This window comes from Leuresthes tenuis, unplaced genomic scaffold (assembly GCF_036924035.1).
Source record: "Leuresthes tenuis unplaced genomic scaffold, fLeuTen1.0.hap1 SCAF_12, whole genome shotgun sequence".
Lineage (NCBI taxonomy): Eukaryota > Metazoa > Chordata > Actinopteri > Atheriniformes > Atherinopsidae > Leuresthes > Leuresthes tenuis.
In genome coordinates, this window is record NW_027325366.1 from 17,788,973 (window position 1) to 17,816,795 (window position 27,823).

Here is a 27,823-nt window from a genome sequence, read left to right on the forward strand (position 1 = left end):
AGTAAACCCCTGCTCAAAACTGTGTTTTTTTAAAAATACATTTTAGATCTAGAAGCGTTGCAATAATTCAGCAGATGCACGCAAAAAGAAGGGGTGAGTGAGCAGGTTGACAACAAAGGAGAAGATGGACGGTGAGTGAGGAGAAGAGGACAAGAGGATACAATGTTAGACTTTTTTTTAACAACTAATTCTATTATTGAATCCACTCCAAGTTGAAAATCCACCTCCTCTCTGTTCTTGCTGTTTCCCCCGTGTGTCCACAAAATTGTGTCTCAAATTGTTTCAACCGGCAGTCAAAGTTCAGAGGAGACTGCTGTCTGTCCTGAGGTTCAGTCTTCTGGCCGCATGTTCTGAAGAAAGACAAGTCTATACACTGTATGGTTCGTGTCTTTTCAGCGTGCTTCGGTGACTTTACGATATGCAGCATGTTGATGACTTTGGTTGCTCTAGGATGGACTCTCTGCGCAGGTCATTCGGGACGGTGCCATCAGGACCCCAGAGGTTGAGCTCTCCGTAAATGCCCATGTCGATCATCTCCTCTTGCCAAGGGATGGGGATGTTGCCTGAGGAAAACTCGTCAAAAAAGGTCTTATCGGGATCCTCCAGGTTTACCCCCTTCACTGAGGAGAACGCCCCGACGTCATCCAGACTTTTCGCATACACCACTTTGGGGTCAGGGACAAACGGAGGAGGGAGAATACCTGGCGGGGTGAGAAACGTGAGATGAAAATCGCGTCAAATCGTCGGAGCAGTACAACTGACCTTCAGCGATCAAAAATAAAGAAAATAGATGTTACCTGCATTCATTTTCCGCCAGTTAATGTCTTTGAAAAATGGGTGCGCTCTGATTTCGTCACAGCAGTTATTCTTGAAACCCATCCTCTTATCGACATCTCTGGCCAGCAGCCCTTCACACAGGGACTTTGCGTCTGCACTGAAATTGTCTTCATAGGTCACATCACGAGTCAGCATGCGCTCCTTCAGCTCATCACGCTCAACCTAAGCAGAGGACAAACAACCCCCGATTCTCTCGTTTATTCCATAAAACCTGCAACATTCTGCATAAGAACAACTGCAGTTAAGAAACTGACCTTCTCTCCCCTGTTTCTGAATGGATTCTTAGCAGCCATGAACTCAAACAAAGTCACCCCCAAGGTGAAGTAGTCCACTGAGGTGTCATATTTCTCTCCTTTCAGCATCTCGGGAGCCATGTACCCTGCAAGAAACAAAGTCACACAGTTGCAAAATATCTTCTAAATCAAGACTGCGACAGGAACCCTTTAAACATGAACCTGCTCACTGCGTTCTCAGCAAACATGAGACCCACCTGGTGTCCCGGCGTAGCCTTTGGTCATTGTTTTGCCTTCTTTGAGCTCCACAGCAAGACCCAAGTCAGATATACGCACATTGCCTGTTTTGATGGGCAAAAATATCTCAATCGGCAATCAATCATGCACGGGCAAAGACACGGTCATCTGGGTTTGCCTAAAAATGATTACCGTCATTATCCAGCAGCACGTTCTCTGGTTTGAGATCACGGTAGATGATTCTTTTCTGGTGGAGATGCTCCAAGCCCTGGATGATCTGAGCGATGTAAAAACAGGCTCTGGGCTCACTGAACCCAGGGTTGTTCTCATCCACCAGGTAGACGTGATACCTTCAGGGAACAGAGAACCGGTCAGCATTTGGCTCCATCGTGAGTAAAGGGTGTGAAACCTGCATGCATCTGCAGTATTGTTCTTGACTGTATGTTACATGAGTTCGAACCTTGATGTTTCTGCCAACAACTCTAAACATCCAATTAAGGAAAATCTTTTTTTTTATTTTTGTCTTAAATCTAAAAGTCTAATTTAAACACGTTTTCTTCTATTGTGACTAAAAGTGGCTGATGCTTCTTCTTGGCCAACTTAGAACTACTCTATAATGAACCGCTGGAACTGTGTTTATAAAAGATTTCTGGGCAATCATATTTGCATCAACTGATTCTGTATATGTGCCAATGAATGTGCGGTGAATGTTACTGACATATCTAAACTGAATGACGAGCAACTGCTTGTATTTGCCTGTCCCCAGCACTTCAGCTGCTATAAACAAATATGCTAATTTTCCCACATTACATAAGGGCGGCCGTGGCTCAGTGTTTAGAGTGGGTCGTCCGATGGCAGTTCGATTCCCACCAGTCAAAAAGATTGGTGAACTGACAGCTGGAGTGGTGGCAGTCCACCTCCTTGCTATGGCTGAGGTGCCTTTGAGCAAGGCACCATACCCCCATGCTCCCCACCGCTCCTGTGTACGATATCTGTCTCCATGAGTGTGTGACTCTGTGCATGTGTGCGTTCAACAGGCGCCAACCTGGATGGGTTAAACGCGGAGGAGTAATTTTTGTGTATTTACATGACAATTAATCTGATCTTAATCAGGTTTTAATAATGAATGATGAATTGTGACACGCTTGAGTGACAGTTAAATGCCCTCTTTCTTCTATAGTTGGTGTCACAGCTTACTTGAGGGTAAAATTAAATCCACAGTTTATATCAGTCAACAGGTTTACTGCACAACTTATTTTCAGAGGGCAAATATTCAGACGTGACTGGAATTAAACTGATTCTGTCTGCGAAAATGGAAAGAAACAACTGAAGCAACAACCGAGGAGAAAGTGTTAAGAAACATGTGCTCTTCAATAAGCTGAATGTTCATGTCGGTGTCTCTAAACAGGAGTTTTCAGAATGTGAAATTACTTGAGATCTCCTCCATTCATGATGGTCATGACCAGACAAAGCTCTTCCTTTGTCTGGAAGGCATACGCCAACGACACAATGAAGCGACTGTGGACCTTCTCAAGGATACGCTTCTCCACTATCGCCCCCTACAGGAAAAAATAAATAAAATCAGGAAAGACAGTTTTGCAAAAATGGATATGGGTGACATTATAAGAGGGAAACTAAAAGGAAGTCTGTTCCGTGGGGTCATGTCCGTGCCATTTGGAAAAGAGGTGAAAGTCCATTTCAGAGTATGACCTCGGACAAGTCAAGGGCAAGATATAACTGTGCCAAGGAGTTCCCTTCAGAAGAGCTTTTCAGTAAAGCTCCCAGTAATCACTCTATCCCTGTCTCAGTGTTTAATTCTGCAGGGTAAAGCCAAACGAGACAGAGGCAGGGACAAAGATGATTAGCACCACTGCAACCTGCTCAGCGCAGAACACTTTCTCTAATGCACAAAGCCAGCAGAATGCCTTTATTACGCAAATCACCATGTAGTGAGAAGTCTTATAAGGAACCAGGTAACTGCCTGGAATCTCTCACAAAGACAGAAACCAATGATACTTTCATGTGGTACATTACATGCACGGATGCTGTCTCTAAGGAGGGCAATCGACTGAAGAATGTTTCCGTATAAATTTTTTTTTTCTAAATTCAAAAAGTGAGACGACAGCAATCCACAATAATGCACGTGTCCTATTCTGCCCCACTACTAATGCTACATAGTTTAGTTTGTGGTCACTTCCACTGTGCATACTGGGAGGATTAACACAGCAAATCAAGATGAAGTAATCAAAACAGTCTGAAGCATGTGCAAATTCAAAGTGATAGTCAAAGCACAATTTTGAAGGCATTCACGGCAAAGTATTTCTGTTGTTACAATGTCACCTCACTAAAAGACCGCTTCTGCAGTCGCTGCGATGGACTGATGCAAAATACATGGTAACAATAAGAGCATCTTATCAAGAGAGCCCATTCACCTCATAGCCTTTCCTCTTCTTCAGCCTCTTCTTGTTGAGTTTCTTGCAGGCATACAGTTTTCCAGTGGCTTTCATCTGGCAGGCAGACACCTCCCCAAACCCACCTTTCCCCAGCACACGGAAGTCCAGGAACCAGTCTGCATCCATGGGCTGCATCTCAAGCCATTTCCACTGCAGGAACCTCTTCAGGTACATGCTCTCCAGGAAGAAAGTGTAGGGGGCCTCTCGCAGATAGTCCAATGTTTTGGCTAACGCGTCGGCAAACAGATCATCCCCTGCAGCCTCTACTTTTTCCTTCACCTTTGCTATGATATCCTCAGGCAGATATGGGCAGTAGTGTTTGGCAGATGGGTCCATGTACCGCTGAACAACCTTTGAGGCTTTCTTTCCCCTGTCAGAGTCCTCTGCCAGGTCATATTCCTCGATGTCTTTCCACAAACGACAAGCCCCATGATACTCTTGATTTGCGTCCAAGAATTCTCTAAAGAGGCGTTTTCCGATCGGCTGATCTACGCAGACTACGTCAAAAGCCAAATCTAGGGTTTCCCTCAAGCCCTCACACACAGTGATGTGGGGCAGTTTGAGGCGAGCGTGGTACTTTTTATCCCGAGCTGCTGCTGAGTTAGCGCCATCAATGCTTCCACGGGCATTGATGTATGCAGAATTTGCTACTACAGTGGTCAGTCCTCCAATATCCATGCTGAGGGTATGTGACTGTTAGGCAACGCAAAGGGAAATCATTGCAAAGAAAGAACACAGGCAGATTACAAATGCTGCTAGTTAATGGGCAGGGGGAGAAGGAAAAAGTAAGAAAAAAGGAGACGGATCACAGAGGAAGGTCAGAGGGAGCATGAAGGAGAAATTGCAGCTCGAGACTGGTGTCTGAACTAGATCGCAGCACACTTTGAGGAGTGTACCACCCTCATTCACACATGCTCACACAGGAACGCACACACACCTGAGTCAACACCTTTCAGTAATCCATTAACACCCCAATGCCCTAGACAAAGTGTGCAAGCACATGCTGGAACAGAACAACTCAAGTAACATACACACGAGTGTTGCTATTCATTCAGCTGGCAAACTCCATCACATTGCACTCCATTTGTGAACGAGTGAAAATATTTTAGAATCACCGAGAGGTCCACAATACACTGGAATGTTTTGCATATGGGATCCACAAAACGCCAGTTATCTGTTTCCAATAAAAGGCTAAAGTAAAATGAAAATTTAAAATAAAATGCAATGATCTTCATACATCTTTTCACAAAACTTTGTGTTTGGCAAGACCTGTCGCTGTAGTTTTGAAAGGGACATTCTGGCCGATTCTTGCTCAAGATGGGATTTCAGCTGTTGCTTTCTTGTGTTTTTTGCTTCGTGACATACCAAACGTGCCACTTCAGCACTCAAAAGTTTGTTGTGACATGAGCAGAATGTGTTTTGGGACAGTCTCGTAGAATTAAGACAGGCATTTCCTTCAAAAAGCAGGCTTCAAAGCCTGTGTAAATCATTAAGCATTAGTGGTCACTTCACTTAATGTCACCAGTACCGTGTGCTCTCAAGTACCGACCTGCCATAACTGATGCTGGCTGTCGAACTGTGTGCCGATAACAAACCAAAGGCCCCATCCTCTTTATCCCGTAGGACATTATCTCCATAGTTTTCCCCATTCGGGTTTTAACACGTTTGTGGTTGCAGCGACAAACTGTTCACTGACAGCGGTTTCTCGAGTCCATGCAGCGATTTCCACCACAGAATCTTTAATAAATCTTCCTAATGCAGCCCTCCCTGATAACTGGAAGATCAAGCCCTCTCGACACTTGTTTTCAGCCTTATGGATCCAGTCCTTCAGCTGAAACCTTTGAGTTTCTGCTCCAAAAGTTCACACTCTTATCCTTTAATTCTATTCCCTCTACATTTTCACTCAAATTTTAAAGCTTCTTTTTACAAAGACGTTTTGTTCTCTACTAATTCCTTTGCTCCCACAGTGGACAGAAGAGATTAAGACTCTCAGTGTATTGAACATTTAAACACATTGCTATTGACCTATTTTGGGGGAAGAGACACATATTGATGCAATAATGACCGAATACGTTACCATTCACCACATTCATGTTACTCACTGGAAGAACCAGCTGCATATATTACCCATAACGGTTTACCTTCTAGTAAGATTTGTTGAAGTGCTGAAGTGGCCTCAAAAGCAGAGGGGAGTTGGCTGCAGAAATCTGCATCACCAGCTGTAGAGAAACTCTGATAAGACGGAAGCTCCCTTTCACTTTATCTGTGGCAGACTCGCTTAGAAGATTTCTACAAACGGGCAGCCATTAGATAAGATTCACTTAACAAGAACTGACTGAAAAAAAAATGTATATATATATATATATATATATATACACACACACACACACATATAAAGTGCCTGCTATATGTGCTTTATCTCTGGCCACATTTATTCTCTATGATAAAGACACTGGGCCAGACCATATCTGGCAGAACTGCAAAGGTAGCATCAGATATTAAAGTATAGAGTACTTTAATATCTGATATGCAACCATGAGTAGAGTATAATCAACTGTTTCCACCTCACAATTTTCTTGTGGCTCTCCCTCCGACGGGGAGACCCCTTCTAAATCTAACCATTTGCTTCCACGAGCGTGACGTGAGGGGAAAAAAATAAAATAAAATAGAACTTGCACGGAATGTAGATACAAAGTTATTAAAACAATCTATATTTTAATTTGCAAACTTATATTAGATTACAGAAAAATGTATTTGGAAGAGTCAGTACATGTGTTGCTCAGTTTTAAAAGGGAGGTCTTTGAAGAGAGTACACAAAGACCCATACAACCACACATCTTGTTACATCAATAATTTTTTTTTGAAGGTCTATCTTTACCACTGGCCTCTAAAAGGATACTATAAGCTACAACTGTTGGAGGATTTATATACGTAATTAACAAACAAAGCTTATTCACCTATCAGGAGCCTGGGTTATGAGTCTTTACCTTGCTGCTGCCATTATTTAGTTAACACTACCGAGGCGTTAACAGGGCGGTGATGGAGAAATTCCTCAACTCCAGAATACAAAAAAAAACAAAACAAAATAAAATAAAACAAAACTAGCAAACAAAAATCAGAAAGCAGCTGCCTACTGAACAGAAGGAAGCCAACCCAAAACAATGGGGATAAGAAACTAGTTTCAAAATCATCGCTGAGAACACAAAAATATGTAAGCGTCGACACGTCTGATGGAGCCCCATCCTGGGATACCATGGAAACGGTTATCTGGCTGTTCAGAATCCATGGCGTTGCGCTAACACAGCAGGTAAAAGCAGACACATTTGGAACATGTGATCATAATGTCGGTCTGCCAAAGGTAACTGCAAAGTAAGAACTATTCAAAAGGTACATTTTTTACATTCGCAAACAGCAGTGTGTTTTACAGAGTTCTTAAAGTGGGATGGCTTGTTCAAAAGTGGATCAGACGTACAAAGACTTCAGGTGGCGGAGTCACAGACTACAGTTCCCTTGGATGACACCTCCCCCCGTCAGAGCTGTGGTGCACGTGATTCAGAAGTAGAGCGAGACAGGTTTAAGGGGAAAAAACTAACAAAAGAAAGAAAGAAAAAGGGAAAAAAAACAAAAAAAACACCTCTGCTCTTTCATTTTCTTTTTCATCTACACCCCTGAGAAAGCCAGGCAGAAATACAGGCAAGGGGAAAGTGGGGAAAGGGTTCCAGAAGCACACACAGAGAGGGACTGAATTCCCACGGTGACTGTAGTTTGAGGGACTGTGCTTGTTGGGAGTGCTGAGGTGTGGGCGGGGCTAGTCTTCCTCGTCGTTCTCGTCGTACTCATCTTCGTCGTCGTCGTCCCCCATGCAAGACACTGGAGTCACCACACGAGACCCGCTGTAGTGAGAGTCGTTTGAGCTGGATGCCATGGTGCCATCAGTGCAACCGTCACTGCGAAACGGACCGGGTCAAACAGGGAGAAAAACCAAGTTAAAGGAGGGGGATGGGAGCAAAGTGGGCTTCGTGTAAATGATGAGATCTGATTTGTGTCAAATGCATCAACAGCTAAGACCTCCCACCTGCTTGCAGGGTAACGGGCTCCGTTAGCAGAGGATCCTCCAGTGATGTACACATTACTGATGGGACCTTTTGCCATTTCTGGAAGAAGAGAAAACCACTATCAAAACGCGCACACCCGCTGGTTCCTGAACACCTCGTGCTCCTCAGCAATCCCACCAGCGCGTCAACTGACAAGAAGCAAACAAATCCCACTGCGCCTGCTTTGCAAGGCAGCAAAAGGTATCTCCAGATATTTATGCCACTTGTGTGGCGGTAAGGGTGATCAGAGAGGAGACCCATTAACATTTCCATTAACTGCTGGTTCATCTCAGTGACTCTTAACCATGTTTATCCTCCAGCAGCAGAATCAGCTGATCAGCCATGTGAGCAACCACTTCACTATTTTAGAAGTGATTCACATGAGGCGTTTCCATAATGTCTAAGCTGGAGTAGGACCCCCCCCAATGGCTCCTACTCCCCGGGGGAAGGTATATATTGTTCAAACTTTTTTGACTCACCCGCTACAACATCACTTGCTGTCACAGCAAGGTTGCCTGATAAGACATCAGCCCCCAATTCAACAACCAGTCAGATTCTTCAAACTCAAGGCAACGGGTCAATGGACTTAAACTTTATAGACGTCGCATATTTGGCCACTTTTTGTCGTAAAAGTGGAAAGAAGATCTTTTTAGGTCGTATCAAGAATCAGCATGTGGCACTTACCTATAACATAAGGCTCCAGAGCTTTAGGCACCAGGCTACGTGCGACTTTCAGATCCTCTGGAGAACACTTTCCCACCTCCAGACCACAGGCCATACCCATACGTTTCAGCACCTCAATGTCATCGTGGATCTCAAACATGCTGTCGAAATTGAACAAATACTCGAACCTGCAGATAAATGAGAAAACGGGAGACGTAGCAAAAGGGTGAAATATCCAGACACAGCGACTTCGGGTCTGTCTTTCAGTGCTGGGGTACGAACGGAAGAGAAATTAACCAAAAAAAAAAGAACACATAGCAACACATATAACTGGATAGTTTTAAACTGCAGGTTATGTGTAATTCAGAAACATGACCGTCATATTCAGAGTCACCTGATGTTATAAGAAGACCAAATAAAGTGGCAGGGTATATAAATGGATGTTAATAGCCTTCAGATCTGTCTCGGCTAACTTACTGAACATGCTCCCTTTACTTTTCCCTTTAAAAAAATGATGCAACAAGATGCAGAATATTCTATATGAAGTATATATGGAGGAAATGTTCAGAGTTCAGATGTATTCACATGCTAAAAGAACAAGAGTTTCCGCTTGATTTTACACCAACATTAGTTGATACGTTCACATTTGATTGATTTTCAAAGTCAGCCACTAAATAACCCACACTGATATCAAATGTGCATTTTAATTATACATTGCCATGGAAACAGCCATTATCTGAAATACAAAAACCATACACATGGCAAAGTAATATGGCAATGTAACTGAAATAAAAATTCATGCAATAATTAAAGCATATTATCCATCCCTGCCTCCATTTTCAGTACCCGCTTAATCAAATTCAGAGTTGTGGGGGTGGTGGGGCTGGAGCCTACGCCAGCTCCAGGCAACCCGAGCAGCCATCACAGAAACTATGCAAACTCACACGATCATCAATTAACTTAAGATGCAAGTTTTTTGAGAGAACCCACAGGGGGAGAACGTGCAAACTCCACACAGTTCACAGTCAAACCTTCCAGCAGTCAGAGGACCACCCTGTGCAGCCCGTCAAGTTCTGTTTCACTAAATAAACTGATATATCTGCATCAGTTTCAATATCGACAATTTCACATTTCATTTTGGATTTCATGACCTGATTTAGTCAGTTATTCATCTATTTAGTCTTTTATCCCTGCTCTTATTTCTCCATTATTTCCCCTCTTATTTATTTCCCTTATTGTTGTTTTACAATGTTTTTTTTTTCAATCCAATTATTGTACATGGGATGAATTTATTTCCTTTCTTATTTCCCTTTTAAATTTTCCCCACCATTTACTTCCCCCCGTGGGAATTCATAATAATTCTACTCATGGTTGCATAAATCTAAATATCTTTGCGGGGCTTGTATGACTTTTTGGTGTTTTGTTTTTTTTGCCTTTTTAAGAATTCACTTGGCGTTTGGGAACATGGAGTAATATGTGAGTAAGTACTTGACTTCATATTACACCAGTCAGGTCGAGCTTCTTTTTCTCCGTAACACCGTAGAACCCACAGTGCATCCAAACTCTTGTCCTCACTGACTCTCAGAAAATAAGAACCGTGACTCTAACTGGGATGTAACTTTCCTCACACCCCAACCATCAAATCATCCACGACGGGGTTGAAATTGCTTTTAGCATTTAGCTCTCCCACAGTCTTTAACTTAATTCCACCTTCTTTTTCTTTTCCTTCTAAACAAAGATGAACGCACAACTTTGTTTACGTTACAGAGCGGTTGATCACGTACTTGTCGTTGGAGATGCTGCAGTCGATGACCGTCTTCTTGCTGGTGTTGACGATAATGAAAGGAAGGTGGATGATGGAGTTTGGTGGTGGGGGTCTGTTTGCCTGCTGCTCCGTCTGTCTGTTCCTCTGAACGAGGTTCTTAAAAGCTATTTGCTGTAAGGCAAGACCAAAGAACGATGAAAACTGATTGGATTTCACCAGGGAGGCAACCGTTTACTACTTTGGATAAGAAACACTGCACAAGTTAAGGTTTCATTATACATGTCAAGCAATCACACATGTATTCGTCCACTTTTTGCTGAGTTACTGAAAAGTAGAAAAATCAACACTCTGGATTAATTGGAAATCTACACAAATAACAGTCGGGTTTCTCAGTTCATGACGTCTCCAGACGGTATGCAAGTGGCATCTCTGGGCTTGATGGATACTTACTTTTGAGGAGGTACACATGAGGACTGGCTGAATAGCCATCAAGGCCACATTTGCATAGCCCTATTCAAAACACAACTACAAGCGCTCAATTAATCCCCACCTGCAGTATGAGCTCCTGAAGCTGCGATTGTTTCTGCTTAATCCTCTCCAGCCGCCTTTGTCTCTCCACCTGAAGACGAAACAAAAGATTCCCAATTAGGAGTTCCGACATAGGTAAAAGGCGAGATATGCTCAGGACAGTTCATGGGAAAATGGTCTCCACTGTGTGCTTCTACCTCGAGATTTTGGCACTCCTGCGCTGAGTTGGTGGGCAAGCCAATCCACTTGATTTCTTTTTTCTCTTTCGAGATGATGTTCATGGCCATGAGCACGTTAAGTGCATCGTAAACACGCCGTCTAATGTTCTTCTGGTCGTACACATGCTAGGACGAGAAAACACCATTCAAAACGTTAACGGAACACGATAACTGGATAAAGATGTGGAAAAAAGTAGCACGAGTTTCCCTCTGGAGTCATGCGGTTTTTCATCAATCCAAACTAAGAAAAAAATATATATAAATACAGCTGCAGCACTCACTGAGTCGTTAGGTGACATGTGGTTGTCTGAAGAGCTGAATTCTGCAACCAGCTCATCGGCCACTTCATTGTAGGTGGTGACTCCTTTCTTCTGCACCTTCTCACACACTTTCATGGAGAAATGCCTCAAACCTTTCCCATTCTTTTCCCCCTTCTTACCACGCTTTCTGCGAACAGAACACCTCCACAAATCAGCATATTTTCAAAAACATTGTATGTGAAGTTCTTTTTCACTTGCGTCCTTTCAGAATAACATAAAAACAATGCTAAGCTAATATCAGATGTGACACATTGAAATGCTTCTTTTATATAATCTCTACTGCGCTCTGCAATAATGTCCCAAGCCTGTGAACTTAAGGACCATTTCGATGCTTACCCTGATGACCAAGGAGAGGCATCAGCTGGTTGACTCTGAGTGAGGAATTGGGAACTGGGTGTGTGTGGACTGTTTACCAAAATTGTATTCGATACCGTCGGCCTTTGAGGTGTTCCTATTACCTACAGAAGAAAAAGAAATTATTTTTAAAAATTTAAAACATTAATAAAAGATAAAAGATGAGCTCCTCACAAATCTGTTATGTACTCAAACCTTAAAATATAATGAGCTTAATACTTTCTCTAAAGCAGACTACTAATGCTCATCACATTTAACAGCAGGACTTTGATAACCCTGGATGGGGGCTAAAGATGGGACTTCCTTAGAAAGTGCATCTTCTGCTGAGGTCTGCAGTGATGAGAACCGATAGCTTCACTCTATTAGTTGTATGATCAAAGATGAGCGTTCGGTAGAGCCAACACAAGTTAACAATGTAGGTGTAGATGCCAGTGGGAGGCGAAGTCTGCAGTTTAGACCCCCTGAAGCCCTACATGGCGGTGGGTTTTCTAACACTGCGTCAATCAAACGCAACTCAAAACCAAAGTTATTAAATCTGCACCAGCTGGCAGCAGAATACTGGTTATTTAGTTAGCAAACCCAATTCTATTACAACCCGTTACATTTTACATCATTGATACACATGGTTGGTATCTTTTGAGTGTAGCAGTACGGTGTGTAAGCTCATGCCAATGCTGCTATGAGTAGTTAGGTTTCTTGGCAGTGCATGTCGGGCAATGAGGGAGCTCCAGCATAGGCAGGACACAGCTGGGACGTAGGATCGGTTTCTACTTGAAGCTGAAATATAAACTCAACTTACTGTCCTCAGTTCCTGCTGTATTGAGGGTGTTTCTATTTGTGTTTGGACTATTTCAATTCGCTTAAAACCAACTAGTCATTTTGACGTTTTTCGTATTTTACTATACTTCACTGAGCAGAAACATGGCCACTGACAATGCAAGTAAGTGATTAATAACTGCATCCCTAATAATGATACGAGGCATTCTGCGGATAGGTGATCTATTCCTTCACTAAGGTGATATGTAAGCTGATTTCCGTTGTGTATACATTGCTTGTACATAATGAGATGATGGGTGTAATCCTGCTGACAGTAGAGTTGATAAGCTTAGGATCAACTGCCTCCACCTACCCCTCTGTTCGGTCACCTCACAATGATAATTGAGGGGCTTACACAACAGTAAGACAGAGCAGAGAAGAACTGCAGGCAAAACTAGACACAGCTGCAAGCAGGACATTAACAGTTAAGAAACACCATCTTTTGTTTGAGTAAAAGATATTCGATATTTCTCTTATTAAAGTGGCTGAAAAGGTATGTGAGCCTGACATCATAAGACCATAAACTCACCATGTGTGGTACATGTTGCATATGTGCAGCAACATTCACATTAGATGGCCCAAGGGTTTTGGGTAGTAGCTGTTTGGCCATAGATCCAACTGTAGGCTGGACAGTAACCAAGGACAGGACGCCTAGTAGAAAACATGAGAAGGCCAGTGATAAGGACAGCTCTTGGCTGGAACTCCATTGCCCCCTATCGTTTGCTTTCAAGCATTAAGGCCTGCTCCTGAAGAACAAATTTCCTTTGTGGGATTAAACAGTTCAACTTAAATGTGTTCGGAGTTCACAGAGCTCGATTGTGCGTACATCATCTGTTGAAAGATGACAACTTTTCAGGTATACCTTTGCTAGGGCTGAGATTCTGATCGATGAAAACCTTTAGCTCTCCATTTGTTTCAATCGGTCCAGCCTGCAAAGGATGACATTAATTACAGCAAAAATCCAATAATCTAAAATATGCAAATTGAGTTGGGCATATGATCAACAGAAGAAGCACAAGGATACAACTGAGGCATTAAACAGCTAACAGCAACATATACCGCATCTTCTTATATTATACTTTACGAGCACAGACATTAACAAGATTGCTCAAATCATTTTCTGTGGCAAAGATTCCGATATGTCACTAAATTCCCCAATGCAAACATAAGGGAAGTTCGGACCCTTTGTAAACACTAAGGTTCCACCATGTTTGGCCAAATGTAGAAAAATAAACTAAAAAAGCACAACAGTTGCAGTGCAGTAGCTAAAAATATTCGCTGGTAACATGATCCGATGTTACCCACTGATTCTAGGTAGCAGAATTTGGTGTTGGTGGTATGTCTGCAGGGTGGCATATATATGGCTATACGTTTCCCAATTTATCCATTGACAATGATACTCACATCTTTAGCCATGATCCCAAAGGACCGGAAGGAGTTTGCTTCAGGCTAAGAAGATTTTCCTCTGACAGTCAATATTCAGACCCCTGAAGACAAGAAAATAAACTATGAACAATGACCAGAAAAATTCAGCTTTCTTCCAAACACAATATTTTCCAACAATCATTTTGAGGCAAGATGCATCTTACTTTGTTTTGGGGGTGATATTTAAACTTATTTCTGAAGTAAGGCCCATGTGAAGTGCTTGCTAAGAGCACAATGTGGATTGCTAACTACATCACAAACGTTAGCTCCACTTTTATTCTCACCTCATTAAAGCGATGGGAAATGTGAGCGTTTTATACAAATCTCAACTCTGTGAACCTTCAAGAGGCATCTCTGAGCGCGCCATGCATATAGAAACCAGTATTAAACCACCCATTGATGCTCACAACTTTTACTACGCTAAGTGTGCACAAGGCCTACTTCAGGTACCAAGCACGTCCGGAGGAGAGGCATCGTCCAACTTCTGCTACAGGTCACGCAAACATCCCAACTTTAGCCCAAAGAGCGAAAAACTGTCGACACGGCTTCAGTGACAGCGCCACATTTTAACAGACAGCTCGGCGGCATGCGACAGCCCCGCCGCTCATATCAGATGTTGATAGCAATGAACAATCTTTTGTTGACTGCAGCTAGCTAACTGTGACTGCTAACAGCTAGCCTTGGATCCAGCTTGCTGGCGTTAGCTCGCTAGTTAGCTCGTGCACGTTTTGAGACGATTCACATCAAACTGAGCGATTTCTGACGCCGTGCTGCAGATTCTAGCCTCTGGAAAGGATGATTTGACCTTTTAAAAAGGGGTGCGCATTTCGCACAGTGAGTGGACTTAATATAGGGAATCTGTGCACTTACGAGTGCACTCTCTTGTCTCCTCGACGGCTGTTGTTGTTGGCATTTGAGTATGGAGGAAGAGGAGGTCTAAATCCTCACTAAACAGGAAACAAACTAAGACATGTCGAGGCACTTTTATGCTTTTTTTTCATAAACTCGATGATTAAGAGTATTTATTGGCTTCTGAGGTTTTGCTCTGGAGTTTGTTTCCCCCTTGAGTCTGTTTTTTTGGGGCGCTATGCAGAAAGAGATGCCAGGTTTAGCCTGTTGGTCGAGTATGGCAGCTGAGGTCTGTATAGAAACTGATATTTTTAAACTGAAACCGACTAATTGCCCAAGTTTCAAGATCGAATGTTATTACCATTATTCGACCATATAATGTATAACGAAACTACAGCTTCGGGCTCCATTTCAACTGACATAAAATACACAGAAATCAATAATTAATCAAGTCATAGTTTTTCATGAAATTATCACGTCTGGGTGCAAAGGATTAACTCAGTGACATCTGGTTAAAGTAAGTAGTTTTTACTGGTGGTAATGTTGTAAGTAAACGAGTAAAGTTAACCAAATGAACTATGTGCGTTTTATACCAACTACAAGGGCCAGGCAGCGTTTTAAAAGCACACAATAATTAGTCACAACGTCTACAATCTCTTGTTACTAATATTGCATTATTAACCATTAGTTTTATAGATGCATATCTTTTAAAGCCAGTAGAGGACCTCGGTGTCACTTCCCCCATCAGACAAACACAAACATAGCTAATCAATAATAGTGAGTTTCGGAAGTTGCACTGAAAAAAAAAACTCATTCAATTTCATAAAAAATGTATTTGACCTGCTGCAGTTTTTTTTTTTTATAATTTACACAAAATAAATACTTGTGCATCTTGCAATGTCCAAGGGAATTGTAAAATTTAAGCAACTGTTTCTGCACCAATTTATTTTAAACTTTCAAAGTTTTTTTTTTTGTTATGACGTTTCAGCCCAACAGAAACGTACCGTTGAAGTGCACCGAAGAATACATTCAAGTATCAAATTCGAGCATATTCACCGCGGACCGTTAAATGAGCCCTGCAACTGACACTGTTGTAGTTTACTTTACACGACAAATACAGAAACCTGCCACGCAGACAGTGACAAATAAATCCTAAACTTAATCGTCGACTAGTACTTTGCTAGTTAGCAACTGGTTATTTTAGCTCAAAGCTAACTCGCGATTACAGTTGAGAAACTGTGACCTCCTGTGCTTTGTTAGCCTACTGGCTAGCGGAGAAGCTAACCCCCAGCTGTCATCGAGAACACAGCCAGAATTAGCTGTAAGTTAGCTTTTTATGTGCAAACTAACTATATGTATGTCATATAAAACATGCGAACCGTTAAAACGTTTACATACGAGTTTGCATCTGTGGCAGCCCAGTTGCGACCCACAAGTTAGTAAATGATGCAGCTTACCGGTGCACTTCACAAGTTAGCAAATTGTCAGCTAGCTTTTCTATGCACTCTCTGTTAGCCTTGCTACAGAAGCGCGTCTCACAATCTGATCTTGGCGGTGTCTCGCTTCAGCGGCGTCTGATTGGACAGCGCGAATGAGACGAAAGCAAAGCATTAAAGTGGTTCATGCCCACAACTTGCGGCTCTTGGGATTGGTGAATACCAGCCAACTACAGAGACGCGTTTATCGCCACCTACTGCACAGGAGTACGAAGAAACAGTGTTTACTCCTGCTCTATTTTTCTTGTAATTGTTTTTCCTCTGCGAGACACAAGCTGCAACCGCAGGTAGGTTTTTGGTTTGAACTCAAAATGCATTGGGACTTAATTGTATATATAATGGCAACATAGCCTTTGCCCCGAGGTGCAAAACCCAACTACATTGGACATTGTTTTCTGAAAGTTTGTATTTGTTTGTTTTGTTTTTGTTGACTGCTGCTAATGGTGTTTCACAAATTGTTAATTCTGTGAACTGTGTTTTGCATTAGTTTTTTTTCTGTTAAGTATAATGTCTTGCTTTCATTGTTTTCTGAACATATTTTCTCTGAAACGTCTTCACGTTGTTGTTTTGTTGGTGAGTTTTCTGAAAATTTGACATTCTTGGTTTCATGTTTGCACAGTGTTGTGTTTCTCAGCTCACTGAAACAACAGTAAAGCAAGGCAAAACTCCCAAATCCAACCTCATGTCTTCCAAAAGATGAATTTAAAAGCACCATATACATCCACCTCGATCATATGGTCGATACAAACACAACATAGTTTGTTTTTTTCTGTCAACGACAATGTCGTAGTAAATGAGCGGATAAAGTCAGTGACTGCTGAATATGTTTAATTCCAGGCAGTGCATTAACCAACAAATTAAGATTAAGATCAGAGTTATTGTAATGCATACACACAAAATTGGTCCTCCGCTTTTAACCCATCCAGGTTGGCACCTGTTGACACACACATGCACAGGGTCTCACACTCATAGAGACAGATGCCATACACTGGAGCGGTGGGCAGCCATTCACAGCACCTGGAGAGCTCGCCCATGACAAGGAGGCAAATGACAAATGATTGCTGGTTCTCTGTGGCGCATATATTCTGAAACTGTAAATGTCACAATGTCGGTTATTAAAAGTGACACCTAATTGCAGCAGCAAATGTATTTCCCTCCACTGAAGAAAATAACTCCTGTCAGCCTGTCATGTAGTTCCTAATTACTGTTATATTTAATGCAGTTGCACTTGAGTCGTAAGTCCTATAATTCATATCTAGAATTTTACCTGAAACGCTTGTTTAGTCAGACTGATATAGTCTGTTTTAAATAGGTAGAGCACGTTTGTGTCCACAAAAGCTGCACACCATGCTGTTTAGGAAAGAGATAAAAGAATTTGCTGAAGTAACTATTACGCTCATCTTTTTGTCTAAATTGCAATGTTATTATAAGACCTTGATAATTTTCAGTTGCATAAAATCCACAAGAAAAAGCAGAGCAGACGCTCAATAGATCAAACTAGGGAAAGCTAAAAATAATTTTGTGCTGTGTACAGAGATGTTTCTCACAATGACAAAAATCCTACCATCTTCCCAGTAGTTCATTTGAGTGGCATACAGCCAATAGAGCTGTATAAACATGGTAAATTCAAGCACTTTACCTTTAAATCTCCAGAGAAAGTTTTGTGAAATCTCGACAGATTAAAAACTAACCATCTTTAAACAAGGAGACTTTCATTTGTAAAAGACAGTGACGGTTTCACAGTTTTATAGATTTACAAACTTTGTTAGCAGTAAATCCTCTAATTGCTATGGAAAAGTGTTGTAGCAGACTTCAAGAAGGGCCAATGGCTGATAACAAACTGCTTTAAATACATAAGGGACGCTAGAGGAAAGTATGAAATTATATACATATGTTAAAAAGGTGGAACTTCCTGTTCTGTCCTTCAGAGGTTAGAACCCAAACACCAAATGTTCCAGAAGGCTCATTTCATGTCATTACTATTAAAAGTGGCTAAATCTCCAGGCTTAAAAGACCGTGTCTTTGAGTCAGGACGCGGCGAGCCAAAACGGCAACGTAAAGGACCCGACAGCTGTCTGAAGAGTCGGGTTCTCCTGCATGTGCGGCGGTCCATTTTGTTTATCTGTTTCTTCTGAGTTCAGCTGCTGTTTAATGATCCATGTCTTGCTGGGACCCTGGGGGGATGTTGTTTATGAGTTGTGCCTCCGAGTTGAGGTTTCATAAACTCAAAATCCATGTTAATTTAAAAAGCAAAACTAATACCCAGAGTCATGATAGCGTTTTACCTAATATTAGCATTTTTACTGTAAATATAGGGCACAGAAAGATTGTTTTTCCTTGCACCAAAACAACAAAAAGATAGTCAAGCGTAGCCTTGAGGATAGCATGTGAACATAAAGTATATTCTTGTTAATAAAGAGAGCAAGTATAACTACATGCATTTCAGTCCAAATCCTATGTGTTTCAGAAGTTGTGTGACTGTAATAAGCCATTTTGTGCTGCGTCCTGCCAGCTGGTCTAACTCTGGCCCCTTTCACTGTAAAATGACAACAACAAAAAAAGGAAGCTGATGCGTAGAGATACTCTATCAGCGACAGAGCTGCATGGTGCCTTATTAACACTTGTTGAAGGGTGGATTCATTTTCTTATAAGATAAAACCGAGCAGAGCCTTCTTTCAGCACAACTTACAACGATAGTTCAGTGTTTAGTTCAGAATTAGCTCTTCTGGACCTCTAATGTTTAATGTGCTCCCATATTCATCGTTGTTGCTTGACTTTCACAATCTCACACATTTCAGTTAGCTTTACAGACGAAATGGACATAAACAAAGCTTTTTTTAAATTTTATCTAAGTATGTTCATGAAGAATTGATAAATACGAGACAACCGTTGAAGCATCACCACACTATATGCATGACACAGCATTCATTTGCAAACTGCATGCTGTTACTTTAGGAAAATATCTTCTATAAGTACAGAAGATAAACAAATAAGGTCTCAAGACTGGATATTAATCAGAGACCCACATCAAAACAGGGCTTCATGGCCAGGTAGAGGCCATTCTCCAGCTTTCATCGTGTTCTCTGAAAATTGTGCTATAACAGCACATTTTTCCGAACAAAGCGCCTCTTAAAACAGAACAAACCAGACGACACACAAAAATCTGCGGTTCTGGAGCTCCCAGGACACCTGCTTTGCTTTAGTGTTTAGATGTGCTCATGATTATATCCATTTCTTCTTGTGTAGTTTCAAGCGCTTTTTGTAAGTTCGTTTGGAAAATGAACAAATTACCATGCTGAAAAGCCTATGTTTTTAAAATTAGGAATCATTGTTATTAAGGATAATTTTTTCAATCAGGACATGTGAGCAGGCGTGATGGGTCATAAATGGCAGTAATAAATGCTGTCGTTTATGGTGAGTGTCGTTTTGGAGTTAGTGTATGTGTGTGTGTGTGTTGATAATCGTGTCTTTGTATGCTGAGCACAGGGCGGGGTTCCATTTTGCTTTGGACATTTCACAACGCAGCTTTCCTGCATGGTTTTACTAAAGTAGTTACGAAATCTTACTTTGAATGAAATGATTCCCAAAGGGAAATTAGATTTCTGAAAGATACATGATCAGTTACAAATGGAAAACATTAACATAAAGAGTAAGGACAAAGTGTCATTATAGACATTAATTGTTATAATGGTTATAATGGTAGACTGGAATGACCTCCTGGAATGGTTTCTTTTGCGGCAGAGCTGATAAAGTCTCTTTGAGACTCTCTGATGGGAATCAGTGTGTTATACGCAATTAATCATCTCTGAGTAAAGTCAGCCTTCTTCTAGTCATTTTATTCCCCCTTTGTCACCTTCCACAAACTTGTATTATGTGCAATTTGGAATTACACGATAAAGTTATAATTAGCTCAGATCACATTTGGAAATGTCTATTTAGATTGGACGGTTGTTGTGGATTTGTTGGTAATATTTCAATGACATCTTCAGTGTACGGAAACAAAAGTGTAAACAAAAAGAGTTTAAACACTCCACGAGCCAGTGTTTATCCGTGCCTAGTTTTTGTGAAGTTATGAACAAATCCACATGCCAAATAGGTTCAACTTTTTATCTACTTTGATCAGGTTTTTCTCCAGGTTGCCAGTTTTGTTAATGTTAATATGTGTTTGTTTTTCTTTTTATAATTAGATGGGGGTTTTTTTATTCCTCCTTCGTTACATTTGAAGATGAGAAGTCCAGCGTCGATCCACCATGTTGACTTTGATTAGCTTAAACAAAGGACACTGCATCCCCCATGTTGAATAAGACACACAGTGCATCTGTAGTTTGTGCCCATAATTGAAAGAACACATTTGTACGTGCTAAATATGGAAAATACATAATGTATTTCTAATTATTGTTATTATAATAATTATCATTGTTGTTAGTAGTGGTAGTATTTCTCAGAAAATATTTCTAAATGGTTTAAAAAGGTGTGTGTGGGGGGGGGGGGGGGTCTCCTTCTAATCTCCCTATACAAGGTGCAAGTATTTTCAGTATTTGTTAAGTAATACAAAATTATTTTGATGAGGTTCCTTCTTTGTACTGCAGCCGCTACTACTTAGCGATTAAATATGTATTAACTAAAAGCATTTGAAAGTAATCTTACCCAACCCTGCAAATAACACAGGTAACACCAAAGCAGATACTGCAAAGCTCATCTTTCTTCGAATCCACTGATAGCGATTCAGCTACTTCCTATGCGCATGCGCACTTTGAGCAACAGTGGGGCTACCAAACTGGTCAAACAGCGGGTGTAAAAATGGTAGGTAACCAAAATAAACACAAACCCAGGCATTGGCTTTTGTGCCAGTAATGCTTTCCTTCCAGAATGTCATCGTATTATTAAAGTACAAGATGTGCGACGTTTTGGCAAGCTCATAGGGATCAGTTACTTGTATTCGTTGCTATTACAGGGAAGGTCAGTTGATATTTTGAGAGCTGCTAGCATTAGCCACACGTCCCTTTTTGGCAGTCTGGTAACTTCGGCTGGGAGCAGGTCAGCCGCTGGACCTCAAAGACGGGCATACACAGGGTCGTTTGAGTGAAATCCCGACTTATTCGTAACCACACTGTCAGTCTCCTCCCAAGATATTATCCTCATTAATGTCAGTCCTTTCTGGCTAACTCTGCTAACGTTAGCCAGTGTAAGTTATTAGCTGGTGGTATGTAGACTGTGCTAACCTGACGTTACCCATCTGATAGCGCAACAGTCTTTGCTCTTTGAACAGCAACCAGTCTCACTTCGTGCCTCGTTAATATCAGAAATTAGTATAGTGTTTGGGAGAGTCAGTAGCGGCTCTGTGAACTCAGGTTTAGTCTCCGGTTTGAGGAAATGCTGGTGCTCAGTGAAGTGCTCAGATGTTGCAGCCTGCGGGAGGACACGGCGTAGTGATTTCTCACTCTCGATGGAGCGGTTTCTCTTAGTTTAGTTTATCGTGAAAGTTGCGTTTATAATGAAATGTTGAAAGTCTGTTGCACATTTTTTGTCCAACACAAAGTGTCAATTTTACAAATGATAAAAAAGGAAATTGTAAATAATTTAAGCTGGAAACTTGCAGTGTTTTCTTTAAAAGGGGGGAAAACTCGATTAGTAGTATTGTTGCTGTTTAATTAAATACAACCTGTTTTTTTTTTTATAATGTAAGTGGAGTGTTTGAAAACCAGATACCATCTGATACTTATTTTAAGGTATGATAACAGCTTTGAATCCTTGTTGTTGTCCATTACTGCTCTTTAATGGACTCATTACAGTTTAATGATATGATATTCTGTAGTCACTTGACTGGCTCCAGCTGAGTGAAATGTATTGATTCATTGTGCTTGTATTTATATATCAAAAAACATCTAATTCATGTACGTATTCCAGCCCCCCCCCCCCCCCCCCCTTTAATAGTTATTGTTATTAATGAGTATTTTAGCTCAGTGTTTGTGTGACACTCCAGACTTTTTTGCACCTCCAGGTCCTTGCCATGGCATCCCATTTCTCTACTCATGTTACACTCATGACTGTAGTTATCTGAGGGGCCCTCTGGGGTACAGCATGTGCTTTCAGTGTCCACAGCATCCCCCTTTAGAAAGCCTGTGTTGCTCTCGACAGGATATTATTGCCAGCATTGCGTCTTGGTTGAGCTTTTCTAATGTTTTTTTGTTGTTGTTGCTGCTGGTGTGACTGACTAACCTTCTGAAATATGTGTTTCTGAGTGTCTCTCACTCTCTTTTTTTCCCTCCTCACTCTTGCCTTAATGCCTGTAGATGTTTATGTTTCGCTCTGTGTCGTTGTCGGCGTATCGGTCTGTGTTTGCATGTTGCTGTCTGTATTCCCTGGTCTGATAGCACCAGTGTCTGACAGCCCCTGTCCTGTATTTGTGCAGCATAAGCTGAAGTCTTCACAGAGGGACAAGGTACGGCAGTTCATGTCCTTCACACAGGCTGGGGAGAAGACAGCTGTGTACTGCCTCACACAGAATGACTGGAAACTAGAAGTCGCGACAGACAACTACTTTCAGAACCCAGAACATTACTGTAAGGAATCCATGAAAACCTCAGTGGACCGGAAAAGGCTGGAGCAGCTCTACAATCGCTACAAAGGCAAGAAAACTAGGTTACAGTGTTACAAGGTGTAATATGTTTCCAGAACATTAGAGTGTAACTGTATCATTTTTTTTTTTATATCCTAATAGATCCTCAGGATGAGAACAAGATCGGTATTGATGGGATCCAGCAGTTTTGTGATGACCTCTCACTGGATCCAGCCAGCATCACCGTGCTGGTCGTTGCGTGGAAGTTTCGCGCTGCCACTCAGTGCGAGTTCACCAAGAAGGAGTTTCTAGATGGAATGACGGAGCTTGGGTGAGTGTTGACATCAGCAGCGTGCGATATGCCTAAAGTATCTTAACATGGTGGTTCTCATGGTGCAGCTCTGGGGAGGGAAGGGTGGCTAAATATAGATCCACCCGCAGCCTGAGTGTTCTGTGTCTCCGTGCTATGACTCAATGACAGAGTTGCTGTGTTTTGATGTTAGAGGTTCCAGTGTCCGTGTCACTTTCCGACAGTTTGATCACGACGGCGCTGCTACAGTTGTGTCCACGTGTGGTTATTTTCACCTGCTTCACATGCTTAAATTGTCTGTATTTGTCTGTGTTTAGGTGTGACAGCCCGGAAAAGTTAAAGGCCCTTTTGCCAAGATTAGAGCAGGAGCTAAAAGATAGCGGCAAGTTCAAGGACTTCTACCAGTTCACTTTTAACTTCGCCAAAAATCCTGGACAGAAGGGTCTCGGTAAGTGCAGTTAAATCAAGGACAATGATTTCCCAGCTGGTGTTGTTTGTGTCATGGACAGATGAACTGAGGTGTCCCTCTTTGTGTTTGTGTTCAGATTTGGAGATGGCTGTAGCCTACTGGAACCTTGTTCTGTCAGGAAGATTTAAGTTCCTTGATCTTTGGAATAGATTCCTTTTGGTGAGTCGAAGTAGTGAAATTATCCACGCGCCAGTCGAGCAGCCTGGCAGCAACACTGATCCCAAATTTTAGAATCAGTCTGGTAATGTGTTTAATAATAACCGTTTTTACGGTCAGGGAAGCCTCCGGCTTGATGTTCAAAATTGTGGAAACATAAGTTCACCCGTGAGGCAGCTGGATTCTTGAACTGACTGCGTCCTACTCTGGCAGTTACAGCAGGTTTAGGGTGTGACGACGATCAACTACAGCAGGTCCTAAAGAGATTTGTGTAAATGCTGGTAGTGGAACCATTACCGGCGAGAATTCCTTCACCAAAAGATGAAAGAAGAACCACAGTGAGGGCTTTTTTTTTTCTATTGAAAAGGTGTTTTCTCCTCTCCCGCCTGGAGTTTTATTTACCAGCTGGGTCCGTCGTTGAGGTTTGTTTTTTTTGTTTTTTTTCATCTCTGGTTTAAATGCACTTTGTGAAAACTCACGTCACTTTTGGAAAAAAAAAAAAAAAACACGCAAAGAAGACATTCGAGGTCCTTCTGTGTCAGCTCAATATTGTGTATCACCAGATGCTCTGAACAGAGGTGTTGGGATTGGTTTTATAAGAGAAAGGGACCAATATGGATTCAAGCTTCCCTCGTGGAAATCCATTTGTGCCAGTAATGGGGAAGCTGCTGTGGCATCTTACTGCCGTGTGCTGCTTACTTTCTTCGCATTGTTAATTTGTGTCCAAGAAGTAGTTCCTGCGTCCCCGAACACTTTTGGCAAACTTACACTTTAGAAAAAAAAACAACGACCACGAAGAAATAAGCCGTTTACTTCACTAATAAATGGAAGTGAAAGATAATGTTGTAATCCTTCCTCGACCAAAGAGGTTCCAATGCTAGTTCATGGCTGCTGCCGGAAACTAGACAGAACTCGACCCTTTATCTTCACAAAAACAACAGATCATAGAGTTTGTCTTGTTTTCCCAGCAAACTGCTGTCTCCTGATCACCAGGCTAGGTTAGCAGTGCTGACTTTGGTTTCCAGGCGCTAACCAATCATCATGAACCGCGGTTTGAATGCAGCTCCGTGCGGCGCGCTGTGCAGTGTTTACAGACACGACGGGCGACGTTAAATCTTAACGTTCACCATGCTGGCTTTTTAAACATGGCAGTCACAGCAATTTAGATGGCTAGGTTGACCTCTATAACCGCACCCCCCAGTCCCGAACGTAAGCCGTCCTTTGCTCTGGAGCAGCAATGAGTCGGTGCTGCTGTAAGACCAGTGTTTTCAGAGCTTTGGCCGTCATGACAGAAGGAGCGTGTTCCCTAAGTTAGCTTCTGACTCCAAACCAGCACTGGAACTGATTTGGTGGGAAAAACCTAAAGCTAACCCTACTATGTAAACTAAAAGATCTGAGACCTTACCTGAGTGCACTGAGAAAGGGAAAGGCTAAGACGTGTGGCTGCATTGGGTCAAAAATAGTGGTTCCCAGTAACATTAACGCAGTAAGTTTTAGTTAATCAGTCGTTCTGTACTTGTTTCTCAGTTGCTAGCCTGTAGCTTTCAGTCTTAACAAGGATTAACAGGGATCAGCAGGTAAGGCTTTCTGCTCTATTTAACATAAACAAGCTGAATTGAGGAGTTATTTGGAAATGTATGGTTACTTGCTCCAACTAAGCCAGTGTAATGGCCATGAAGTAGATATTAGTTTGTCAGCATCTCAGACGGAGCACGTACAGTCGTGTGCTGCAGCCCAACTTTAGTGGGAGTTTCAATGAACAGTCAATTGTGTGAACACCTTTTGTGCCAAATGACAAACTCTTCAGGGCACTTCTCTAAATGCAGCAGCGTGCGTTGGGATCGAAGAGCGGACCCAGACGGTTCTGGGTTGAATGAAATCCTGCAGAACATTAACACAGCGATGGACTGCAGGAACACATCTCGATTGTAAAGAATATTAAAATCAATGTGCGAACCCTTTCCCCTGTTTGCATGTTCACCAGACCTTTTCCTTTACAGGAACACCATAAACGATCCATCCCCAAGGACACGTGGAACTTATTATTGGACTTCGGTAACATGATTGCAGATGACATGTCAAACTACGACGAGGAAGGTGAGTCTGTAAAAACTAAACCAACGCAGCATTCCTTCAGATTTCTCTCTCGTCCACCACTGTGGCATTTTGTTTTCTTCCTCAGGTGCGTGGCCAGTCCTTATAGATGATTTTGTGGAATTTGCTCGACCAATTGTTACAGGATCAAAACGTAAAACTCTCTAAATCCAACTAAATCCAAGTCTGGAGCACCAGAACGTTGTTTCTTTTACAGCGACATCATAGTTTTTTTTAAGACTTGTACAGAAAAAAAAAAAACGAAAAGGAAAAACAAAAAAAAGAAGGAAAATTGCCGAATTCAGAGAGAAAAAACCGAAGCACTTGAAGCCGCCAGGAAACCGCCTTTCAGGAAGTCAAAACTACGAGAGCAACTGGCCACATTTTTCTGTCCTCTTGAGATTGAGGCATCATATGGACATTGCCAGATTCTCCGTATCCTGGAACGCTCGTCTCCTCTGCTCCAGGAGGAGCGCTACAGCCCCCGCGAGAGGGCATGAACACGTGCACCGAGAGGAGGTTCACTGGCTGTGTGCACCCCAAAAGGACAGGAGAGGAAAAAGCTGTGTGTTTTAAGATTCTTTCTAGTCCGATTTGTTTTCTTATATGAAGCTCTGAATGACTGTGCGAACATCCCATGTCTTACTCTAACGTTGGGACAGAGTGCTCACGACACCAGCACCAACAGAACTGTTGCAGTTTTTACTGTACATACTGTATCTATTGGGACAGTTTACAAAGAGAGCTATATGAAGAATAATATAAATATGTTCAATTTATAAATGCAAAAGATGATTGTTTTATGTACAGCAAATGCTAAGATCTCTAACAGGTTGCCTCAGTATTGTGGATGATGATACGCTGTTGGTTTAATTGTTTGTTGGATGTCAAGTCATAGAATTGTGAGCTTCTCTTTGAAAGCATGTTAAAGTCATTTCACATCACCTCGGGCTGGTTTCACAAGACATTGTCACCGAAGTGAAGGCAGCACTTTAATTTAGATAACCGGAGCGAGTTTGTCGTATTTCCTTCATCCGAGTGACCTCAGTTGAAAGTTTATCTAAATGTAACCCAGTCGGTCCTTTAAGAAAAAATTCTTTTTTTTTTTGTTTTTTTAACAGTTTAACCCAACAAGGACATTTTTCTCTCCTCCCCCCCCCCAATGCTAAAGTCACGATTCAGCAGCATTTATGACAACTTTACGAAAAGACTGACCTTTTAGGATTGCATGGCACATATCTGTATGCTACGGCGGCGAGAAGCCCTTAGTTCGGACATCGGGACACTAAAGAGAGCAACAACAGGACGATAAAGTAAGCCTTAAGAATAAATACCTGTCTGTTTGATATTTATGTTCCCGTTCCAGCCTATCTGTTCAGTGTTACTAAAGATAGTGAACATCAGAACATATTGTTGATACATCATGTAAGTAGCATAAGTATATTGTTCATTTAAGAAAGATGAATAAAGCATGAGTTTTTCCATAAACACAGGTGCTTTCAGCTTGTTTGTGGGTGGATAACAGCAGCTTCACGGTGGATGTCGTAAAGCCGAACGGCAACATGCGAATAAACGTCCTTCACGAGAAACATGTTTGCTGTTAGATTCACTCAGTTCACGGTCAGATTGTCTGTATAGTAGATCTGAACAGTTATTTGCATAAACAAATATGTGGCCTGATGCGTCAACTATGACTTGCACCAAACCATTGTTACACTTACTCTTTTGTAGGTGGTTATTTTTACACTTTTTTACATTGAATTTGACATTATAGTCCGTTTAATTTCCAATAATAACACTGTTATTGGTATTGAACTATTCAGTGCGCTTTAAACGGTTCAAAAAGGCCAGAACTCAAAAGAGATTCCGAGCTCAGCTCGTGCTTTGAGCTGGTTTGTGAAAGGTCAAAAGGTCAAAAGGTCATGCAAGTAGGCTGGTGTTCGATCA

The 27,823-nt window shown here is 41.8% G+C and overlaps 3 protein-coding genes across 6 annotated transcripts; 1 reads left to right on the forward strand and 2 right to left on the reverse strand.

Annotated features, from left to right (window-relative positions):
• Positions 1–211: 211 nt before the first annotated feature.
• Positions 212–4,438, reverse strand: LOC140319851 (rhodopsin kinase GRK1-like). Its single transcript, XM_072397634.1, has 7 exons — positions 3,740–4,438; positions 2,739–2,866; positions 1,500–1,657; positions 1,328–1,411; positions 1,092–1,216; positions 798–999; positions 212–701 (listed from the first exon to the last, which is right to left on the reverse strand). Exons 1-7 carry the CDS (start codon positions 4,436–4,438, stop codon positions 412–414), a joined length of 1,686 nt encoding a protein of 561 aa, XP_072253735.1. The 3' UTR covers positions 212–411.
• Positions 4,439–6,455: 2,017 nt separating this feature from the next.
• Positions 6,456–16,373, reverse strand: tfdp1a (transcription factor Dp-1, a). Of its 2 annotated transcripts, none has more exons than XM_072396739.1 (12): positions 16,250–16,373; positions 13,923–14,005; positions 13,381–13,447; positions 13,048–13,169; positions 11,685–11,806; positions 11,310–11,475; positions 11,008–11,154; positions 10,833–10,901; positions 10,302–10,453; positions 8,539–8,705; positions 7,836–7,914; positions 6,456–7,707 (listed from the first exon to the last, which is right to left on the reverse strand). In XM_072396739.1, exons 2-12 carry the CDS (start codon positions 13,932–13,934, stop codon positions 7,569–7,571), a joined length of 1,242 nt encoding a protein of 413 aa, XP_072252840.1. In that variant the 5' UTR covers positions 13,935–14,005; positions 16,250–16,373; the 3' UTR covers positions 6,456–7,568. The 2 variants fall into 2 exon arrangements, with proteins under 2 accessions (XP_072252840.1, XP_072252841.1); XM_072396740.1 differs by lacking the exon at positions 16,250–16,373 and adding an exon at positions 14,814–15,032.
• A 120-nt stretch (positions 16,374–16,493) lies between these two features.
• On the forward strand, positions 16,494–27,364 carry dcun1d2a (DCN1, defective in cullin neddylation 1, domain containing 2a). 3 transcript variants are annotated; one of them, XM_072396742.1, is made up of 7 exons: positions 16,498–16,575; positions 22,701–22,917; positions 23,010–23,178; positions 23,475–23,605; positions 23,703–23,785; positions 25,783–25,879; positions 25,965–27,364. In XM_072396742.1, the coding sequence occupies exons 2-7, from the start codon at positions 22,743–22,745 to the stop codon at positions 26,042–26,044; spliced, it is 735 nt and encodes a 244-aa protein (XP_072252843.1). In that variant the 5' UTR covers positions 16,498–16,575; positions 22,701–22,742; the 3' UTR covers positions 26,045–27,364. The 3 variants fall into 3 exon arrangements, with proteins under 3 accessions (XP_072252842.1, XP_072252843.1, XP_072252844.1); XM_072396741.1 differs by having other exon boundaries at positions 16,494–16,575; positions 25,783–27,364; XM_072396743.1 differs by lacking the exon at positions 16,498–16,575 and adding an exon at positions 21,038–21,091 and having other exon boundaries at positions 25,783–27,364.
• Positions 27,365–27,823: the final 459 nt, after the last annotated feature.

What these genes read in the sequence shown, in the direction of transcription:
- LOC140319851 (XM_072397634.1), bottom strand. Translation starts at nt 4,438, where the DNA reads ATGGATATTGGAGGACTGACCACTGTAGTAGCAAATTCTGCATACATC. An exon ending in AGGCTACGCCGGGACACCAG is followed by an intron (nt 1,217 to 1,327) that starts GTGGGTCTCATG and finishes TGTTTCTTGCAG; the next exon opens with GGTACATGGCTCCCGAGATG. An exon ending in CTGGCGGAAAATGAATGCAG is followed by an intron (nt 702 to 797) that starts GTAACATCTATT and finishes TCACCCCGCCAG; the next exon opens with GTATTCTCCCTCCTCCGTTT.
- tfdp1a (XM_072396739.1), bottom strand. An exon ending in TGCAACATGTACCACACATG is followed by an intron (nt 11,807 to 13,047) that starts GTGAGTTTATGG and finishes TTTCTTCTGTAG; the next exon opens with GTAATAGGAACACCTCAAAG. An exon ending in TCTGGAGCCTTATGTTATAG is followed by an intron (nt 7,915 to 8,538) that starts GTAAGTGCCACA and finishes CTCTTCTTCCAG; the next exon opens with AAATGGCAAAAGGTCCCATC.
- dcun1d2a (XM_072396743.1), top strand. An exon ending in GATGGAATGACGGAGCTTGG is followed by an intron (nt 23,179 to 23,474) that starts GTGAGTGTTGAC and finishes GTCTGTGTTTAG; the next exon opens with GTGTGACAGCCCGGAAAAGT. An exon ending in TTTGGAATAGATTCCTTTTG is followed by an intron (nt 23,786 to 25,782) that starts GTGAGTCGAAGT and finishes TTTCCTTTACAG; the next exon opens with GAACACCATAAACGATCCAT.